The sequence below is a fragment of the Stegostoma tigrinum genome, chromosome 4 (assembly GCF_030684315.1).
Source record: "Stegostoma tigrinum isolate sSteTig4 chromosome 4, sSteTig4.hap1, whole genome shotgun sequence".
NCBI classification, from domain to species: Eukaryota; Metazoa; Chordata; class Chondrichthyes; order Orectolobiformes; family Stegostomatidae; genus Stegostoma; species Stegostoma tigrinum.
In genome coordinates this window covers 27,037,598-27,059,444 of record NC_081357.1, presented here as the reverse complement: position 1 = coordinate 27,059,444, position 21,847 = coordinate 27,037,598, and the positions used below count along the sequence as shown (strand labels likewise).

Sequence of the window (21,847 nt, the reverse complement as noted above, 5' to 3'; positions counted from 1 at the left end):
CCAAAACATTGAAGACTCTTGAGAAAGATGTAAATATAGTAATTAGGATTAGGGGATCAAAGGATATGGGGAGAAAACAGAAACAATATAAAATCTATATTTGTTTAATTTCATTGGTCTCATTTCTTTCATAGGATTTACTGTTGTCACATGTACCGAAATACAGTGAAAAGTGTTGTTTAGCATGCTCTGCAGGCAGATAGTATCATACAACATGCATCAGTAGCAGAACAGTGTGCAGAATACAGCTGCAGAGGAGGTGCAGAGCGAGAGAGATCAAAATTAACATTTGACAGGTCTGTTCAAAAGTCTGATAGTAACAGGGAAGAATTTGTTCTTGGAGCTGTTCATATGTGTATTTAAACTTGAATATCTTCTGTCCGACAGAAGAGTGTGGAAGAGAGTATAACTGAGGAAGGAGGAGTCTTTGATTATGTTGTTTGCTTTTCTAAGGCGGCCAGAAGAATAGATGGATTCAACGGGGAAAGCTGGTATGCATGATGGACTGACCTGTGTTCATGATTCTCTTTTAGTGGTCTTGGGAAGACCAGTGGCCATACCACACTGCAATGCATCCAGATAGGGTGCTTTCTCTGGTGCATCTGTAAAAATTGGTCAGAGTCTCTGTGAACATACCAAACGTCCTTAACTTCCTGAGGAAGAAGAGGCGTTGTTGTATTTCGTGCTTTCTTGACCATCACATTGACATACATGGACCAGAACAGATTGTTGGTGATCATCAGGCCCAGGAACATGATAGTCTTGACATTCTCCAAGGTCTGATTTTGATACAGCTATTGTGAAATCTTTGGAACGACTGTCTCCATCTATTGAATATACATCCTACATTAAATACAAATCTATTTTGCAATTCTTGAATGAAAGGTAGACTCCAGAAACTGTACTTTCAATTCACAAGAGATGAGACATTGCCAGCTAGATGAGCAATTATTACTTATCCCTAATTACCCAGACAGCAGTTAAGATTTAAACACTTAGCTATGGGTCTGGAGTCACATGTGGAGCAGACTGGACAAGGATGGCAGTTTTCCTTCCCTAAAGGACATCACTAAATTATAGGCATTTATAATGATCAACAATCATTTCATTATCACCATTAGCCTACCTATTTATTCTGGAGTTGTAATAAATTTCTACGGTGAGATTCAAACCCATTCCCCCAGAAAATTAGACTGGAACTCTGGTTTACTAGTCCGGTGATACTACCACTAAACAACAGCTTCCCCAAGAAATATCTAAAACCATGAATATCTTGTGTTTTGGGCTCAGCTCAACAAGTTTCAGTCGCTTGGACAGAGCAGAACACGAGTTGCAGCAGTTACTCATGATTCTAAAACTTGCATAGGTCTTGGTCAAAGAAGAGTTGCAGGTGGAATGGATTTGGGGTTGTGAGTGGAATACTCATTGGCCTTGAATCCATAGAAACTTTTGAGTCTAAAGGAGATGTCTTGTGGGTGTTGCTAGAGTTTAGAACTTTAGTGCACATCCAACAGTATTTTCCATTTCATAGAATCCCTACAGTGTGGAAGCAGGCCATTCAGTCTTTTAAGCCCACACCAACTCTTTGAAGAGCACCCCACCAAGACCCAACCCTCCCCTTTCCTGTCCCTGTAATCCTGCATTTTCAATGGCTAATTCAGAAAGCCTGCACATCCCTGGTTGCCATGGGCAATTTAGCATGGATAATCCGCCTAATCTGCACATTTTTGGACTGTGGGAGGAAACCTGAGCACCTGGAAGAAACTCATGCAGACATAGGGATAAGGTGCAAAATCTGGCCATCACCTGAGGATGGAATCAAATCCAGGAATCTGGAACTGTGAGGCAGCAGTGCTAAGCTCTAAGCTACCATGCCACCCTGCACCTTGCAAAAGTCTGTTAAAATTCTAGAAATTACACTGAATTATGTCACACTTGCAGTTACCTGCAAAAAAAAGCACATAGACGCCAAGATAATAAAATGTGAGGCTGGATGAACACAGCAGGCCCAGCAGCATCTCAGGAGCACAAAAGCTGACGTTTCAGGCCTAGACCCTTCATCAGAGAGGGGGATGGGGAGAGGGAGCAGGAATAAATAGGGAGAGAGGGGGAGGCGGACCGAAGATGGAGAGAAAAGAAGATTGGTGGAGAGGAGAGTATAGGTGGGGAGGTAGGGAGGGGATAGGTCAGTCCAGGGAAGACGGACAGGTCAAGGAGGTGGGATGAGGTTAGTAGGTAGGAGATGGAGGTGCGGCTTGGGGTGGGAGGAAGGGATGGGTGAGAGGAAGAACAGGTTAGGGAAGCAGAGATAGGTTGGACTGGTTTTGGGATGCAGTGGGTGGAGGGGAAGAGCTGGGTTGGTTGTGTGGTGCAGTGGGGGGAGGGGATGAACTGGGCTGGTTTTGGGATGCGGTGGGGGAAGGGGAGATTTTGAAGCTCCCACATAGATTCCACACCGTTTGAGGTACAATGATCAATTTCAATTCTTCAGATTAAGAGTTGGAAGGTTACCATAAAGTGGAGTCAGCAAATGGCACTTAGCTAAAGGGAGGGCCAGGGTATTGAAGGGATCTGCTAATCCAAGCGCAGTGGCAGGCCAGGTGAATACTGGGCAGAATGGCTGTTTGCTTTTCAGTGTTTGCCCTGACCACTGGTGTCAGTATTTGCTGTTCCCAAATGGTGATGATCGGGAAATAAGGATATGTCCCAGTGTTTGCCTTACCACCATCTTCAGAGGAGGACACCAAGATGATATCATAGTGTATAATTTTGTGGCACATGTTCCAATTACTGTGAAAGTAATGATTTCAGAGAATTATAAATTTACTTGGGTTTAGAGCTATTGATTTGATGGCCGCAAGAATTCCAGGAGAATGGTTTTGCCAGTTGATGGTCCTACGGTTAAAGTAGTGTCCATCTGGATAAGATAGGATCTGTCCAGGGGGTTTTGGAAAGATAAAAACACAAATGCTTTGTGAATTTGATTATCATCCTAGTGCAAAGGCCATATTTATCTCTTCTATATTGTTCCATATTGCTTATTGAAACTTTACTAAAGCACAACAGCAGAGTACCTCCTACTTCACTACTTCCCCATTTCCTACCATCAATATCCTGTGGCTGCTTTGAGCAAAACTGACAATTTAATACCAAAATAGGGGTAGTTTCATAATGGAGCTGGAGATTTGTCAAGTTTAGTTGCAACAACAAACATTTTTATCACATCTTTAGCAGTACAAAACGGGTCAAAAAAGATCACTGATGTCAGTTCTGGATGCAACATGGAAAATGTTCTGGCTCTCCAATAACATAGAGTGGCCATTAAATGACAAAGGAGCAATGAATGTGTAAATAGATTGTCATCAAAATGCAAACTGTAGGTGATCCAGTACACGTGACATTGGTGCTATGAGGTGTAATTGGATGCAGAACAGGAAGGAGGCAAAAACTGGAGATTTGAAACTCAAGGAGTGATTGTGTTGGGTAAGAGGACAGGCTTGCAGGGCATGTAGGTAACCTGAAACTGTAGATGAAAGCACCTCACAGGGATAGCACACTGGAAATCTATTCCTGTGTTCCTGGGGTGATCACACAAGCTAAAGATTTTATGAAGTCCACAAAACCTCTCAATTTTTCAGATGGAAGAAAAGAGGAAGCACAGACCAGGTTCCTGTATTAAACAATCATTTCCATTTATAACAATTAATTAGTGTAGACACAGTTATAAACAGCTGGTTCTAGAGAGTGGAAAATTCATATGGGCACCAAGAGATTCTGGCATCTGGTTGACAAAATAATTGCTTTCCACTACAGTTATTGGAGCCATACAATTGTCAAGTTAGACATTGGACAGAAAAAGGTGCACTTCAGATCGTGTGGGATTTAAGGTATAGAACTGAGGCAGTGAGGTAAATGCGAATATCCCTCAACTTGATAATTTTGTCAACATCACCATCCCTTTGAGAATAGATGTGGTGATATTTGGTTGATGTGAATTTGTCTATTTTTTTGTACATAGGACATACCCAACACATCAGTGTTGCGTAGATGCCTGACTTAGGACTGTACTTGAACAGCCTGGATGGGGTGCAGCAAATTCTGGAGCTTAAGTCTACATTATTGCTGTTGACTTGTTGTCAGGGCCTTTAATGGCACCCAGTGTATTCAGTTTTATATATATCCTAAATATTATATTTATATCAGTTGCAAATCTTAAGGGTAAGCCAAAATGGATCACACTTAGCACATCTCATTGAAGATGATTGCAAATGTATCACACTTGCCTTTTTCACTGATATGTCGGGCTCCATGATCAGAGTAGGGGGAATATTTGAGGAAGTTCTTCCAGTGGTTGGGTTATTACCTACCAAAATCTGTGACAATATCTGGCAAGAATGGAGAGCTTTAATTTTATCCACTGGTTAGGAGATCACTTCACTACTATCGCATGTTGCTTCTGATGCCTGGCACACAAATGGGCAGGTGTTGCAGCTTCACCAGGTTGATACCTCATCTTTATGCCCAATGCTGCTCTTGCCATATCCTCCTGCACTCTTGACTGAACTGCAGTTAATCTCCAGGCTTGATGGAAATGACTCAGGTAAAATTATGTTCATGCTGCCCATTAAGTTACAAATAGCGTTTGAAGACAATTTTCCTGAAGTTGATCACAGTTCTTCATGAATGCCCGAGTTGAGCTACTGGATCTGTTCCAAGTTAATTCCTTATAACACAATGGCAGTATCAGACAGTACAATGTGGTGAAGAGAGGCCCTCGCCTTCACATGGACCGTGCAGTGTTCACTCCCACCTGTACTGTCATGGTTACTATGTGCAACAGGTAGATTGCTTAGGTCAAGATTAGGAAGTTTTCCCTACTTGTTGGTTTCCTTATCACCTGCTGTAAACAGTCTGTCAGCCACATCTTCAGGGCTTGGCCAGCTCAGTCAATTACATGATACCAAACCACTCCCGATGATAGACACCGAAGTCCTCCGGCTAGAGTACACCACTGTCCAAGTGGTATGTAGAGAAGCAATGATTCATCAATTGAGGAAAGGAGGTGGATGATAATCAGTAGGTGACACCACCCATGCCCTCCACAACTTCCAATTCCCTGGCCCCCAAACACTTCATTTTCACCATGGATGTCCAGTCCATATACACCTGTATTCCGCATGCAGATGGCCTCAAGGCCCAATGCTTCTTCCTGTCCCGCAGGCCCGACCAGTCCCCCCCCTCACCAAACTCGTCCTCACGCTCAACAACCTTTTCGATTCCTCCCACTTCCTACAGACAAAGGTGGCGGCGTGGCGGCAGCCATGGGCACCCACATGGGCCCCAGCTATGCCTGCCTCTTTGTAGGTTACGTGGAACAGTCCCTCTTCCGCACCGACACAGGCCCCAAACCCCACCCCTTCCTCCGTTACATTGATGACTGTATCGGTGCCGCCTCTTGCTCCCCAGAAGAGCTCGAACAGTTCATCCACTCTACCCACACCTTCAGTTCACCTGGGCCATCTCCAGCACATCCCTCACCTTCCTGGGCCCCTCAGTCTCCATCTCAGGCGACCAGCTTGTAACTAATGTCCATTTCAAGCCCACCGACTCCCACAGCTACCTAGAATACACCCCCTCCCACCCACCCTCCTGCAAAAATTACATCCCTTATTCCCCCACCTCCACTCCCACGATGAGGCATTCCACTCCTGCACATGCCAGATGACGAAGTTTTTCTAGGACCGCAACTTCCCCGCCCCCCCCACCGTGGTCGAGAACGCCCTTGACTGCGTCTCCCGTGACACATCCCTCACACCCCGCCCCCGCCACAAGCCCCCAGGGAGGGATCCCCTCGCTCTCACACACCACCCCACCAACCTCCGGATACAATGCATCATCCTCTGACACTTCCGCCATCTACAATCCGACCCCACGACCCAAAACATTTTTTCCATCCCCACCCTTGTCTGCTTTCCGGAGAGACCACTGTGTTACTCCCTTGTTCGCTCCACACTGCCCTCCAGCCCCACCACACCCAGCACCTTCCCCTGCAACCGCAGGAAGTGCTACACTTGCTCTCCTTCCCCCCCCCCCCCGCCACCCCCCACACCTCTTCCCTCACCCCTATCCCAGGCCCCAAGATGACTTTCCACATTAAGCAGGAGGTTCACCTGCACATCTGCCAATGTGGTATACTGCATCCACTGTACCTGGTGTGGCTTCCTCTACATTGGAGAAACCAAGCGGAGGCTTGGGGACCACTTTGCAGAACACCTCCGCTCAGTTCACAATGAACAACTGCACCTCCCAGTCACAAACCATTTCCACCCAGCCTCCCATTCTTTAGATGGGATGTCCATCATGGGCCTCCTGCAGTGCCACAATGATGCCACCCGAAGGTTGCAGGAACAGCAACTCATATTCCGCTTGGGAACCCTGCAGCCCAATGGTATCAATGTGGACTTCACCAGCTTCAAAATCTCTCCTTCCCCACTGCATCCCAAAACCAGCCCAGTTCATCCTCTCCACCCACTGCATCCCAAATCCAGTCCAACCTGTCTCTGCCTCCCTAACCTGTTCTTCCTCTCACCCATCCCCCCCTCCTACCCCAAGCTGGAATTGCTGCAAGAGCTCAAGTCACTGCATTCAAGTTTTGAGTGCAGTCTTGCTAGGTATGGGGCCAGTTCTGCACATGTAATTTGGCCTGCTTAAGTCATTAAAACATACCTGAAGGGTCAACTTTCCTCTATCAATCCTGTCTGCACATATTTACCTTATTTCTTGTCATAACATGGCATGGTTAATGTCAGAATGGCTATGCAATGAGTTTGCCTGGACAACAGAACCATTGTTTTTGATATTGGCCTAAACCAGATTAATGGTGGGCAACAGCCATAATACAGGAATGTTTGCACAGTTGTATACAAAAAAACTTCTGAACCTGGTCAGCAGTTACTGGAAAGGGCACGAGTTGGATCATGGATTTTTTTTTTTTAAAACCCCCCCCAAATCATCCCATTTCAGGTCAGACAGAGACACAGGAGGATTACTTGCAGACATCACCAGCAACTCACTTGAAACTGGAAAATCCAAACTGGTTCAGTACCAAAACTAAGGCACAGTATCTTTCAAAAGTGATCCTGCACCACCTGAAGTCCCATACTGAGCATTTTTGCTTACAAAAAAAGTGATCAGGGTACTGGGGCATAGGTTTAAGTTTTTGAAAAAAAAATAATTCATTTCAGTGCAGTGGCTGGACCTCTTCAGAGAAAGGAAACAGCCAAATTGTCCTTGCAATCAAGGGGGTTCTAGTCTATAATTAATTTAAAAACTCATTAGTCTTTTAGCTTACCCCTTGATCAAAATAACTATTCAGATTTAATAACCAAGCATTAGTAAGACATTTCTATAAAATTCTTCATAAAGCAATTCACAATTAGTGAACATTTCAGACTTTATTTCAAAAAAATATTCCAACATCACAGGACAAGTTAGTGTTGGCTAACTGAAGTGAGCCGAGACTGTTATCAGGAAGATTTTTGTACAAAGACTTATTCAGGGAACAAATTTGATGAAAAACTCATGTAATCACAGCAGCCATATGTATATAAGCAATATTATAGGTATGGATTTTTAAACCCACTGGGGAAGAAAGAGGCAAGTTAGATGAATTAATATTGTAATTCAGCCTGAAGGAACATTCCAGAAGCTGGAATTTCAGTCCAGCTTGGGCTCAGTCTTTTACTGTCCATATAGTTTCTAAAGCAGACACCTTGCCAGATGTATAATGTTCAGCTAGATTAATTTACAAAGCACATGCATTATAAAAATATTCTCAACTGATGAATCAGATAAAATAGAAATGCTATACTCATACCAGATACATCTGACAGCAACTTCTGCCAAGTGTAACATCTGAACACAAAGAACAAAATCCATCAGCAATTTCCTTTACTCAATTTAAGGCTTCAGAATGAATCAAGCAAAGTGTTATACAAAGCCAAATTACAGTAGCTTGCTCTAATCCAGAATGTAGATCTTCCTTGTTTGTGATCTGCACAGGAGTTCTGCTTTCAGAAACATCAATAAGTAGAAAGATGTACTGAGGATTAACCAAAGCCAATTTCAATTGGTACAGACCAATTATTTGGACAAAATCAGTGTTTTAGTCCATTCACACTGTTTGTGCATGTTTCACTTTTGCAGGTGTGTAGTTCTTGTCTATGACTTCCTCTTGCAGGAACATATGAAGACATCGTTCATTCTGTGCCAAAGGATGTCCAGCAACTCTGAAATACATAAAGTGCTGATTAAAAAGGGAGACCTTGGATTATCAATGGCCTCTGAACAACTAAAACCTGAAAATAAAGAATAAGACAACAGCTAGAAATTGGACTACTCAATTGACAGTCTGTTTAATTCAAAGCAAAGTTGCCACATTCACTAAATCAGGTTGCCCTCATAAGAAACAACTGGAGGTTGTTTAATTTGAGGATCACCACTATGCCTCAAATGAGGTGGTTTAATGGTAACCTTAATATGGAAATTGAGCTGAGGCTGCTGACAACATAGTTGGTTAGCAATGCAGTATCTAATGATCTGAGCTTACCCCTTACTTCAAAGCAAAGGGATACTTGAATGAAAATATTACTTTGCTCCTCCTTTTGAACCCAGGCATGGTTTCTCCTGTATAGATTCCTTTCAGTTGGCAGCAACTAGTGCTGTTGCATCCATATTAGATTTAAACTAAGCTTTGATCTGAAGTAACATTCATAGCAGGTCAGATGCAATATAGTGCACCACCCCTGTCATGTTGAATATCAATATTTAACTGTAAAGATCAAACATGAGATTTTTCAGATCATGACTGAAAAACTGCTGCACTCTGGCATCTTGACATGATTGGGGGGTAAGAGCGAGTTGCAATTTATCACAATTCAATTTGAAGTCCACATTTTTTGTAATTAACCCCAAGAAGCACATGTACCCGAAGGCCCTTTGTACTGTAGACCTGACTGGAAGACTTGGTCTAGAATAGACAATGCTAAAGTTTGGCTTGGGCTGTCTTTCATCAGCAGATTAAAATACAAGTTTGTACTCATGCCTCATTTGGCTAATTTATCAAATTCTTAGATAAAAAGGCTGTCAATCATGCCTAACTCAGCTTTAAGAAACTTTCCAATACCTAGTCTAGCAATTAAAAAAGGTACTAAAATTCCTCTACCATAATTTAATAAATAAATTTATTTATAGGTCAGGATCCACCAACATGCAAGTAGGCAGAATAGCATTAACTTCCCAGCCTGTGGGTGGCTCGTAGTGCCTCGAATTTAGATGAATTTACAAGTGGTCATGTTGACTCTTCCACTGCCAGGGGATTTAGATAAAGAGTTGAGGCAAATTACTCACTGCAGGATAACAATTTAGTTGGCAAGATGAGCCTAGTTCAGTTTCTAGTTAATGGTGACACCCAGGACACAACCAGGTGGGGGAATTGAGATTGTCAGTGGCATAACTAGAGGGCAGTGGTTATAGAGCCTTGATACTCAAGGCTGGCATCCAACTAAGAATCAGTTTAGGACTAAATTCTGAGATACAGGGGATCTCTGGAGGTGGCCAAAATGGACTACTTGATACTTCTAAAATTGAAGATTTTAGTGCTTCAGCCTCATCTTAGCCCAATTTTGCTTAATGACGTCTGCATATGAGGAGCAAGTCCACATAAAAACACTGAAACAGGCAAGTCCAATTCTACAAAGTGTTTTATTTCCCATTCTTATTTACTAATGGCTCACAGGAATTAACATACTTTCAATATTCAAATCCATGGCTATGCCACATTTACACATGAAACAGATGGCAACAGCAAATAATTGCAGGTATAAAACTTTATTGTTCACTTTAAATGAAGACCACCTTAGACCAAAAATAAGTACGTGAGTGGGAAAAGAAGTACAAGACTTTAAAATGGAACACAATTTTAAAGGCAATTTACATAAATTATGCATGGAAAACAAGGCCCCCTTTGTGCCCTTAGCCTCATACTGAAATCATTTTGAAAGTAATCATTATAAAAAATTATCCTGCATGAGTAAAATACTGCATATCAATGCTTTTTCATTAACTTAAGAAGATTTCTGGACTGCTGCTTCCTAACAAAATACCAATTAAGACAAAAATTGGAGTAACTGAAGTTCAACATTTTCTTTTGACATAACTATGCAACACAAGCAGTAAGAGTCAGGAAAGCTGTACTCACTTGTTAATGAACTGTTCAAGTCCTTGTCGTCTTTCTTCTATAAAGCTATCATCAAATATGCCATCATCCCCCCTAAATGGCAGCTGCCGAAATAGTGCTTTTCCAGGTAACGGTGGCACCACGACCTAAGGAAAAACAGCTTCAAAACTCAGCAGGGAGTAATGTATTGTGTATCCAGGCTACTTAGCTTGCAGAGCAAGCTTTTGTAGCATCATGCTCCCTAGGAGGAGCATTGCTACTTCAGAAACATTGCTTACTGCCCATCTTTACCACAAGGGATTGACTAGAGGAAGTAAAGAATCACCATGTTTACTTGAATGCTGAATACTTAAGTATTTGAGATTTAAGAATTTGCTGCACAAACTGAAGTGATATGAACAAGATAAAACATCTTGACAAAAAGGTAGTGTCATTCCAAATAGCAAATTACATGAATTGCTAGAAAATTGAGCTAATATTTGACTGGATATTATCCTCCAAAGAGGCAAAAAACTTTTGAAAGCACTTAATTTCATGATTATTTCAGGCACTGCTCCAATGAGACCGCACATTACTCCTGGCATCCTAGCTAGAATTGATCCTCATACTTAAGGCTTTGTACTATAATACTACACCTTGGAACAACTGATACTTGATTAAACAATGGTCAATGCCTTACAGTCAACCAAACATCCTGCCCACCCGACAATGGGACATGAAACAGACTGGAATAAAAGCTGACAATTTACACAAATTGTTGTAGCTGCCTTTTTAGACTGCAAGTTAGGGGAAAACTAGAAGAGCATTCAAAAGTCAACTGGTTCATACCAGCCTAAAAATAGCAGTTAGGTTTCATTTAGAGCAGACGTTGAATGGCCTAAGCAGACTAGGAAGTCCAAGTGCTAACAAAAATCAAAAGAACTGCAGATGCTGTAAATCAGGAACAAGAACAAAGTTGCTGCTAGACTTGCTGAGTTTTGCCAGCATCTGAGGAGAAAATCAGTTTGATGTTCCACATCGGGGACCCTGGTTTGAGGGTCACCAGACCCAAAATGTTAACTGATTCTTTCTTAGAGATGCTGCCAGACCTGAGTTTTACCAATGGGTGTTTTTAGAAGTGTTATGTTGAAAAGCCACAACATGAAACAATGAGACAAAACCATTTCAGTGAATCATTCCACTACTTCTAGTTATACTTGCTGCACAGTGAGCTGATTACATAGTCATGAGGGAGTGTAAACAATGTACAGCTGAAAGACAAAGTTAATTTAACTAATCCAATTTTGGGACAAGATAAACTTCGAAGGAAGTAGTTTCATTTGAGGCAATGATTCTATAAAATCTAAGATATCTTAAATAGCACACGGTTTGCCAATTGCTCTCATTCTATGAATTGCAACCAGCTGCAACAAAATGTTTGTGGGCTAATGGTAGGGAGTGAGGTGTTTTCATGAACCACTAATTCATCTGGTGCTGTTACTCCACACCTGAAGGAAACAGAAGTAGTTCAATCCAACAGACTGAAGGAGCAATGATATATTTCCAAGTCAGAGTTGCTTGCAGCTTGGATGGAAAGATTGGAATACATTTCATGCTGCCTGTCAATCTAATTTGACATGCCAACCACCACAACATTCAAGCTTAAGAGTCAGCAAATTCCCCAGAATTCCAAGCCTCTGACCTGAAGTTTAACTTAACAAGCCAAACAAGGATGTACTACAGGGCAGATGAATGGTTACCTTTGAAATTGGTAATGGAGCTATCACAAAGGATCATGAGAAAAGATTTCTTGGAGATTATTGCATGGTACTTGTAATGAATGCTATTTGCACATTCCCACATCGAATTTGGCCAGGTCCTGCTGCTTATGAGCAGGATTAAGTTAAGAATGCTGCAAAGAAATACTGACTGACGGAGGGAAGGTCATTAAAAGAACCTTGAGTAATTACTATGAAAGACTTTTTAAAAAGGTGACTGGAACAATGATTAAGCAGATTTCACATCTGCTCTATAGGTGAGATACACCTTGGCAATTCTGTCAAGTAGATTGCCTATGTTATAGTTGTGGGTAATGAAATGCAGTCTTGATCCAGCAGCTAGGATGAGAAGCCCAAGAACATCAGGAGCATGGTGGCAGTGGTTAGCAATGTGCCTCAGTGCCAGGGACCCAGGTTCAATTCTAGCCTTGGGACAACAGTATGGAATTTGCACATTGGGAGGAAATCCCACAGTCCATAAGTGTGCAGGTTAGGTTGAATGGCAATGTTAAATTGCCTGTAGTGTTCAGGGGTGTTTAGATTAAGTGGGTTATTGTGAGGAGGAGGAGGAGTCTGGGTGGGATGCTCTGAGGGTCAGTGTGGACTTGTTGGGCCAAAGTGCTGTTTCCACACTGTAGGGATTCTAACATGGCTGTATCCAGTGCCTCAACCATTTAAAATCAATTTGATTTTCAATATTAAAGACTGACATCTGATTGGATACATCAGGAGCCACAGATAGCCAAAACTACTTGTGGCTCAAAGACAGTTAACACTCCTTTTATTCTGCAATGATTAGTGCTAGGCATCCATAACTGGGGATGGACACATCTGAACTAATCAAAATGTGGTTCAGCAGAATAGCCCTCAACCATTTATAGATTCTGACAAGAAAGCCAAGACTTGAAAAACAGCAATAAGCAGAAGCCACAATCTGTGGAACCATGGTTTAAATGGTGCAGAAGACAGGGCAACTAGCTTGTGTTCAGTTTCTATTCTGACCTAATGCAGTAGAATTAGGCTTTGATTCAAGCCAATTGTTGAGCAATTAATTTTTCTACAGTATGCCACTTCCACTATTTATACATGTAATCTTATGTAGCAGCTTCCAGGTTGACATCTGCTTTTTTGGTTACATGGATCTTCTGCTGCCATACCCAACATTTGCTGATTAATTTCTTTGTAGCAGGGACAGGATCTGAGACAGTTGCACACAATTCTGAAGGCCAAGGCTATAATGCCAGTTGAGCTACCTCAGTCTGTAAAACTAGCACTAGATTTGAAGAGATTTCTGCTAAACCTGGAAATCCTAACTGCAACCAGGTAATATAAATAAGAGCCATGGGATAACTACTTTTGTTACCTGTAGGAGCATTCAATTATTTCTCATCACTCCCAACTGTGGGGTATAGTGATGCAGATCATAGTATTGACTTGCAGTTCTCAAATTACCACTGTTCAGAGATCTTGCTGTCTACACAGAAGCAAAGATTAGATGGAATGCGGCTTTTCAACCTTCGTGTTAGTTTAGCTTCTTTTCTTGATATTGTAGGCACAAAGCTTCCATCAAGAGCTTTAGTTAAGCAATTCATGTATATTAAAAGGAATGTAAAATTTGGTCAATTAACAGATTTGACTTTAATAGGGGTCTCCAACTCTGGGCAAGGACACTCTGGTTCACATCCCACCTGCAGAGGTGTCATGATGTGTCCAAACAGGTTGATCAAGTAACTTAGCTGACAAAACCACCCTCACCTCTGGTTGGAATATTAGAAACAAGTGCAGCTTAAATTTAAAGCTGTGTTGTATACTACAAAATGTGTTAAACAGGTGTAAAGGTGTGGGGCAGAAGAGGAATAAACCAAACAAGTACACTAAAGCTTAAAGCACTGAGATGCTGAACTCCTACTTGGGCATTAATGAACACTGTTGCCTCAAGTGTGCAGAAGAGTTATCAGAAGTCAAAAATAAAATTTGAAAAGTTTACCTTGCTTTCCCTTTCAAGTTCATTTCTCAGCCATTCAAAATCACTGTATCTTCTTCTGACAGATGATTCCTTCAGCTTGAATATTGGAAGATTAGTCTGAAAAAAATAGGACCCACAGTGCAAAGTGCTTTAGGCAACTCAAATTTAGGCAAGACACTTCAGGGACATTAACTGTGTACATTGCAAAATAGTCAGTGGTATCCAAGATGCAGAGTTGCCCTTAAACAGTTGAAGGTAGCTTCGAAAAGTCAGGAGCAACCCTACTTGGCAGCTTTCCTTTTGTTCTAACTAGAGATGTTTCAAGCTCAAATCAAGCCTGCCTGCCAGCAATTATCTGGTGAACTTCTAATGCACTCCTTCCAAAGATCTTCACCTAGCTAAGAAATAACACCAAAACTTCAATACTCCAGATCAAAAAATCCAGAGCCTTGCAGAGATTGCTGTAGCAAACTATCTGCACTCTTGTTTTCAAATCCCCTACAAGCGAAAGCAATCATATTATATGCCTTCCTAGTTGCTTGCAGCACTACCACTTCTACAGTGGAAGAAATGTTCTGCCCACCACAGAAGTCAAAGCCTCAATCCATTCACCTTCTGCCATATTACACAGTTTAAGTAGATTGCACACAGTCCTCAAATCCTCCTTGCATGACCAAGTTAAGAAATTTAGAAGTATTACAATTGCTTGACAAATCATTTAGATTAAACAAGTGCGTATCTAGCACTGATCTTTGTAGCATAAAGTCAGGTCTTGAAGAACTGGGAAGTCAGTTCAGTTATAGCTTCATAACTGAATCAGACTGGAAACATTTACAGGTCCTGTTATATCTTTTATGGTAAGCTCAAGTATTCTCCTTTGGTTGGAAGAGGGATGAGTCAGCCTGACTTCTGTATCCTTGCAGTCTCTTCCCCTGCTCCACCCCAAAATGTAAACAGCACCAACTTGTTGGTAGTCCAAGATGATAACTGCAAGGTCAATAGATAAAGTTCCTTTAAAGAAAGTCATGCAGTCAGGATTAGATTGCTATACAGGGGATGGGGCAAAAGACAAATTATAAACAGAATGCAATCTGCTGTAGGTTAAGCTGAATTGATGAGCAGTTTGGTTAAAGTACCAAGTACAATAAGAGATTTAAAACCAGTACAGTTCAGTATCAGCTCCAGCAGCTAACTCTTGGAACCTGGGCAGTAAGGACTGCAAAATGCTAGAAGCTAGAGTCCAGTTTACATTCTTTGAGCAGATGCACTATATCGCACATCTGTTACAACTGACTTAGTCATGTATGTAAAATGTTACAAAGTTGGTATAATTGTGGTGGAGAGTGTTGGAATTTGTTTGCAACATTGGAGAGTGAGGGTGGGGAAAACAGGAGAGAGTGGTCCTTTGAAGATCAATGCCTTGAGATAAAAGGTCTGCAGGCAGGAGATGCACGAAGTCCTTGAAACTGAAAATACCATATCAGAAGGCTATACTGTTAACAGGCAAAGCAGCAGTTTTACTCAGGCAAAAGGTTTTCAAATTTAGCCAATTTAAACTAGGCCCCAGATACCAAAGCCAACTGAATTTCAACCGGAGTTTTACAACTTCCTTTCAATCCTGCTATAAGAAAAATAAATTAATAGGGCAAGGTGATTATGAAGAGGGCATTTGAAAAATTGGAGAGAACGAGCTGTCATTTGGAGAGAACCTCACTGGCCTTAAAATCTAAGTTGAGCAAGCACTATCCAAAGAGATACTACAACACCCTTACCTAATGTCCTTGAAAAGAATTCAGAGAAAGACATTCCTGGACGGAAACAAGTGGAAAGGCAACAAACAATTTGGAGGACTTATCCTAACTATAATGGAGACTGAATTTTAATATTTCCCCACTCTTTGCTTTGGTTTAAATAAGTGGGACTTTTATTGGAACAGCATACCATTAGACTTGTTTTGTTTGGGAACAGTTGAGGAATTGTTCAGCTCAGTAGTTAATTTGTTCAGTGTTAGCAATAGATAAATAATTCATAACTTGCTTATAAACTGAGCATCAGGGATCTCATTTAACCACCCCTTTTGTAACAAAATGGTATGGCAACTGAAGGAATAAACATGAACATCTCAAAATCCCATTTGTAAAGACTAAGGAACATACATGACATGACATGACATACTGGAATTTAGATTAGAACACCCTCCAAATAGCTGAAGCTATTTTATATTCAAAATGTCCCTACATGAAGGAAGGGGACAGAAAAAGCCAAACAGCAGCCAAGTGGGGCAAGATGCTGTAGAAAGTAATACCTAGTTGGTCTTAGTAGGAAGAGGAACTGTCCCAAAAAACTGGACTTTCTACTTGTAGATAATAGATTCTGCACCAATCCATGATAGAACCTGAAAACATATAGCCTCTACTTCCACACTGTTTAAGGGGATGAATTAAACCTGCTGTTTGGTGATCAAAAACCATCAAGGTTACAATGTGTTTTGACCATGTGTTCAGTCATTAAGACCATCCAGATAACCTAATTTTGCTTCAGCTGATGAGCTGCTAAATTCTTACTCCATACATCTGTTATGTCTAGCCACTCCTGGGAGGGACTGCATACCTACCCTTCAAATGATAGACATCCAGCATTCTGCAGTATATTACTAACTTGTGCCATGGCACTTCATCTGCACTCCCCTAATCTGGCCTTAAGTACCCCCAATTTATATTGAGTCAGTGGTAGGTGTGCTTTGATTTGCAACGCATGCCAGTTCTGCAACTGGCAGCACAAAACATTTATCTGATGTTTTTCCAGTTGGTTCATATTAGAAAGATGCAACAGTGGGGATAAAATCTGATGTGACACTTGTGGTCATGACTTGTTCTAAAACTGAATGCTACAGCTATATGTTTATCAATCAAGTCTATGATTACAGATAGGTTGCAATTATGGCTGTGATTTATTCCCAATGCTCTGAATTACAACAATGCACAGCCAGGCATACTTAAACTTGACATCTTCAGTTTGCGGTTTTACTGAAATTAAAATGCCCGTGACAGGGTTTCATATAATGTATTGAATTTCTATTGATACAGAAACATTTGTAACTTTTGTATACAAGTGACACTTGCCAATTTGCCAAGTACTCTAGGTCAAGTAGTTTTAAATACTGTATTTCACAAGTGTTAAGTCTTCAGGCTTACAAAAAGGCTTCAGACCCTTGCTCAAGCTGAAATTCTACTTTAGATTCCTCCTTTAAGTTGACTTCATTCAACTTTGCCATGACCTTCTCTTGACATATTGGGTGTAATCACCCTCAAAACAATTTGTGGAATATCTTTCATCGGAGAAAGAGAAAATGTAAGAGTTTTGATTTAAATACAAACTAAGTCTGATTATTAATCATTGAACTTCTACTTTTAATGGTTATGAGTAATATACTCATTTGATCCACAAAGCTGTCCAACACTTCAGGCAAAGTCAGAGGGGGAAAAACCAAGTTTAAATTCATTCAGCACTGAAAGTTCTGTTCAGAAGGGTCCTGCTACATTCATTGGTGTAGACAGTGGCTTTCGTGAAGTAGTAATCAGTCCTATTTAAAGGCAGCAAGCAGTTAATTTGCACCAATTGCTTTGGATTAAAGTTATCCAATTTCACCCACTAGATTTTTCTTAACCCAAACTTGCCCTTCCTCACCCTCAACCATTGGGTCTTTGAACAAAACCTTGACAATGCTGATTTTTTGCATAAAAGAGGACTGATTTTAAATACCCACTCTCAAATTACAAAGAGATTAGCTTCTCTTTCACTTGGTGTAAAGATCAACTTATCCAAAAAGCCTACCCAGAGAGTTTAACTTGTGGGCACGGAAGTCTATAATAAAAAAGTTAATCCCTGCAACAGATTATGGTTACAGGTACAATGTTTGACTGGAAAGGATAATCCATATTAATTTGCCTTGAAAATTTCCTTTTTGAACTTCTGACACCTCTCACTCATGCCTTCTGTGGGTGAAAAGTAAAAAGGCTGACGACATCTAGTCTATTGTAGGAGTGCAATAGCTTTACTTATGCTTAGTTTTATGGCACTAATCTTTGGTTGACTTAAGTCTTTAAAATGGTATTGTTAAGTAAAGCTAATATTCAGGGGCCCCAATTGCCTGCACGATAGTTGCTCAAAGCAGACAAGACAACTCAGGTTCAAACCTACCAATAGTGGAGGAACTATAATCAGTCAGTACAGCAATGAAGTGTTGCTATGAGTGGCCTTCACACCATTTGTCAAAAGGCAAACAAATTTCCATTTTGCTCAAAAAAGGAACCTAAACATCAAGCAGAATGGATACATTGCCTGAAACTTCATTTGCTTGGGAGACACTGGAGTGGAGGACAATGGCAGAAGATGCAAGCATGGAGTCTTAATCTCTTGAGCTTCTCTACATAGTGCTCAGATTAATTGAAGTGAAATGGAGATGAGCTGGTTAAGGTTTTACCTTCAAAAAGGTGGCACGTTAGGTTCTTTTCTTTGAATACCTCAACCAAAAAACTGAAGGTAGATGACTCAGATTCAAGGACAAAAATGCACAACTTGGGATGTCTTGTTTTGATAAATCAAAGTTTGTTATAAATTGGACAATTAAAAAAGGATCAATTTTAGAGAAAGTGGCCGAGTGGCTGAAGTTTCAAAAGCTGACTCCCTAGGCAGTCTACCACAATGTCATACTGAGAATAGCTGAGTTTCTCTAGTTTGAAAGTTTACAACTTGTCATGTTTGATGGTCAGGTGACACTTCAACTGCTATTTTAACTAGATGCAAGTCAGTCAAGTGATTGTTGCCACAAGAATAAAATTGGGTGAAAAAAGTCTTGCAGGTACAACTGGGTTAAAAAAAGCAGCTCATCCACTATTCAAGTAATCTATTTTTAAAATCTCAGGCCAGGTAGCTAGAGATTGAAAGGCTCTGCGATGACCTACAATTAGTCTAAGTGGTACCTCTAGAGTGACTGAATTAGATCTTAGGCTAGTTAAAGCACTGGTAGGAAGCCTTTACATTCTTCCAATTGGCACAACATGGTTGCAAAAGTGGATTCTCAGATCCTGGTTTGGCAACAGCTTGACATTTACTTCTGGGAGAGGAGCATTCAAGCTAAAAGAAAATGGGGGAATTAAAGATGATTACAGCTGGGAGGTGCAAGCAAGCAGTCTAGTCTTAATGCACAATCAAAGCTATTGCCAAAAAGTTCACTAGTTTCACTGAAGGTGATCTGCCTTCATCTGGCCTGTGACTCCAGGACCAGGAGACTCAGTTGCGCTTTCCTAGTACAGTTCAAATATGGCTCACTTGGCCTTTAGTGACAGGAACTGCTGTGGTTCTGATCACATGTTGCCATCCCCAGTCTTACCAGTGTGCTTGACACAGCTGCCCTCTGGGCAATTAAACATTAGCTGCACCAGCAATACTCCAAACAGAGCAAAAAAAAAGTGTCCACTTAAATACAGACACCTGCCCAGGCATAACAAAGAATAGGAGCAGGCTGTTTGACCCTTCAAGCCTGCTCTACCATTCAATAAGATCAAGGCCGATCTTTGTGGACTCAGATCCACTTACCCACGTTCTCACCATATCCCTTACTTCCTTATTGTTCAAAAAAAAATCTACCTTTGCTTTAAAAACGTTTACTGAAGTAGCAATCACTGGGTAAGAATTCCATAGATTATCAACCCTGAGTGAAGAAGTTCCTTCTCAATTCAGTCCTAAATCTGCTCCCTCTAATCTTGAGAGAATGCCCTCTTGTCCTAGCTCCACCTGCCAGTGGTAACATCGTCTACTTCTATCTTATCTATTCCCTTCATAAAGTTATGTTTCTAAGATCGCCTCCCTTCACTCTTCAAAATTGAAATGAATATAATCCCAATCTGCAGTCTCTCCTCATAACCCAACACCTGCAACTCCAGAATCAACCTAGTGAACCTCCTCAGCACCCCTTCGAGTGCCATTACATCCATCAATTAGGGAGCCCAAAACTGCACAGTACTCCAGGTGTGGCCTCATCAGCACCTTGTACAGCTGCAACTAACCTCTGCTTTTGAACTCAATCCCTTTAGCAATGAAGGGCAAAATTCCATTTGCCTTCCTAATTACTTGTACCTGCTGACCAACATTCTGGTGATTCAGCAACAAGGACACCCAGGTCCCTCTGCATTGCAGCATGCTGCAACTTGTTAAACCATTGTAATAATCCCTTTTACTACAACTCTTACCAAAATGTAGGACTTCACATTTACACTGTATTCCAACTGCCAGACCTTTGCCCACTCAAATGTATCTATGTTCTTCTGTGAAGTTTGTCCTCTGCACACTTTGCTCTGCCACGTATCTCGATGTCGCCTACAAACTTTGACACCCTCCACGTGGTCCCCAACTTCAAATCAAGTCATCTATATAAATTGTAAATAATTGCAGTCCCAACACCAATCCGAGGCACACCACTGGTCACTGATTGCTATTCTGGTTGGCACTCTTGTCCCACTGCTTCCTGTTAGTCAACCAATCCTCTATCCATGCTAATACTTTACCCCTAACACTATGCATCTTTTGCTGCAGCTCTTGTGCAGCACCTTGAAGGCCTTTTGGAAATCTAGGTACAACACATCCACTGGGTGCCTAGTGGACACCTGGTTCATAACTTCAGAATTCCAAAAGATTTGTCAATCATGACCTGCCCTCCACAAACCCTTGCTGCATCTGCCCAATGAAACAATTTCTATTGAGATGCCTTGCTATTTCTTCCTTGGTAAGAGACTCAAGCATCTTCCCCACTACACTGGCTAAGCTCACTGGTCTATATTCCCCCAACTTCGGTCTACCTCCCTTTTTAAACAGTGGCATCACATTTGCTATTTTCCAATCTGCTGGGACTGCCCCAGAGTCCATTGAATTTTGAAAAGTTACCAGGGCACCTGCTTTTTCTCCTGCCATCTTAGTATCCTGGGAAGCATTTCATCAGGTCCAGGAGACTTATCAATCCTTAGCTCAGCCAACACTACCTCTTCTGTAATAATGATTGTTTCCAGGTCCTCATCTACCATCATCTGTCAATTACTGGCATGTTAATGTCCTCCACTGTAGACAAATACAAAATGTCTGTTCAATGCCTCAGCTATTTAATCATATCTCATAACTAAATTCCCTTTTTCATCCTCTAAAAAGGACAACATTTACTTTAGCCACCCATTTGTAGAAACTTTTGCTATCTTTAGATGCTGTACTAGTTTCTCATGTTCTATCTTGCTTTTCTTTAAAAACAGAAAGCCATAAGGAGCAATAACGTTTTCCCAATCTTCTAGTTTCATGCTGATTTTGGCCACTTGGTATAGTTCTTTCAATTCGATATACTCCTTTATTTCCTTAGACACCCAGGGCATATTACCCCTTTTTAGTCCTTTTCATTGGAATGTACTTTTGCTGAACACTGAAAAATTGCTTTGAAAGTCCTCCACTACTCGTCAACTGTTCCACCATAAATATCTTTGTTTCCCGTCTACTTTAGCCAAGTCCTCCCTCATTCTACTGTAGTCCCCTTTGGTCAAGCATAGGACCGTGGTATTAGATTTTCTTTTACTCTCCTTCTGAATTCTAAATTCAAATCATACTGTGATCACTTCTTCCAACAGGATCCCTAATCATGAGATCATTAATTATTCTTGTCTCATTACAGAGGACCAGATCTAGGATAGCTTGCTCTCATCAGTTCCATTACATTGTTTTCTAGAAAACAATGTCAGATACACTCAATGAACTCCTCCTCAAGGCTACCCTGGTCAAACCAGCTCAGTCAATCTACATTAGATTAAAATCCCCCATGATAATTACTGCACTTTTTTTAAACAGTTATTT

At 41.2% G+C, this 21,847-nt stretch overlaps 1 protein-coding gene across 2 annotated transcripts in view; it reads right to left on the bottom strand.

Moving 5' to 3' along the window:
• Window positions 1–7,435: 7,435 nt before the first annotated feature.
• Window positions 7,436–21,847, bottom strand: part of snx3 (sorting nexin 3) — a 31,847-nt gene continuing 17,435 nt past the window's right edge. Inside the window, exons 2-4 of one of the 2 annotated variants that reach the window (XM_048530234.2) lie at window positions 13,982–14,077; window positions 10,259–10,383; window positions 7,436–8,288 (exon numbers count right to left, since the gene is read on the bottom strand). In XM_048530234.2, coding sequence (XP_048386191.1) covers window positions 8,174–8,288; window positions 10,259–10,383; window positions 13,982–14,077 — 336 coding nt within the window. In that variant the 3' untranslated portion in view covers window positions 7,436–8,173. The remainder of the gene's footprint in view (window positions 8,289–10,258; window positions 10,384–13,981; window positions 14,078–21,847) is intronic. The other variant, XM_059645237.1, reaches the window with a different exon arrangement.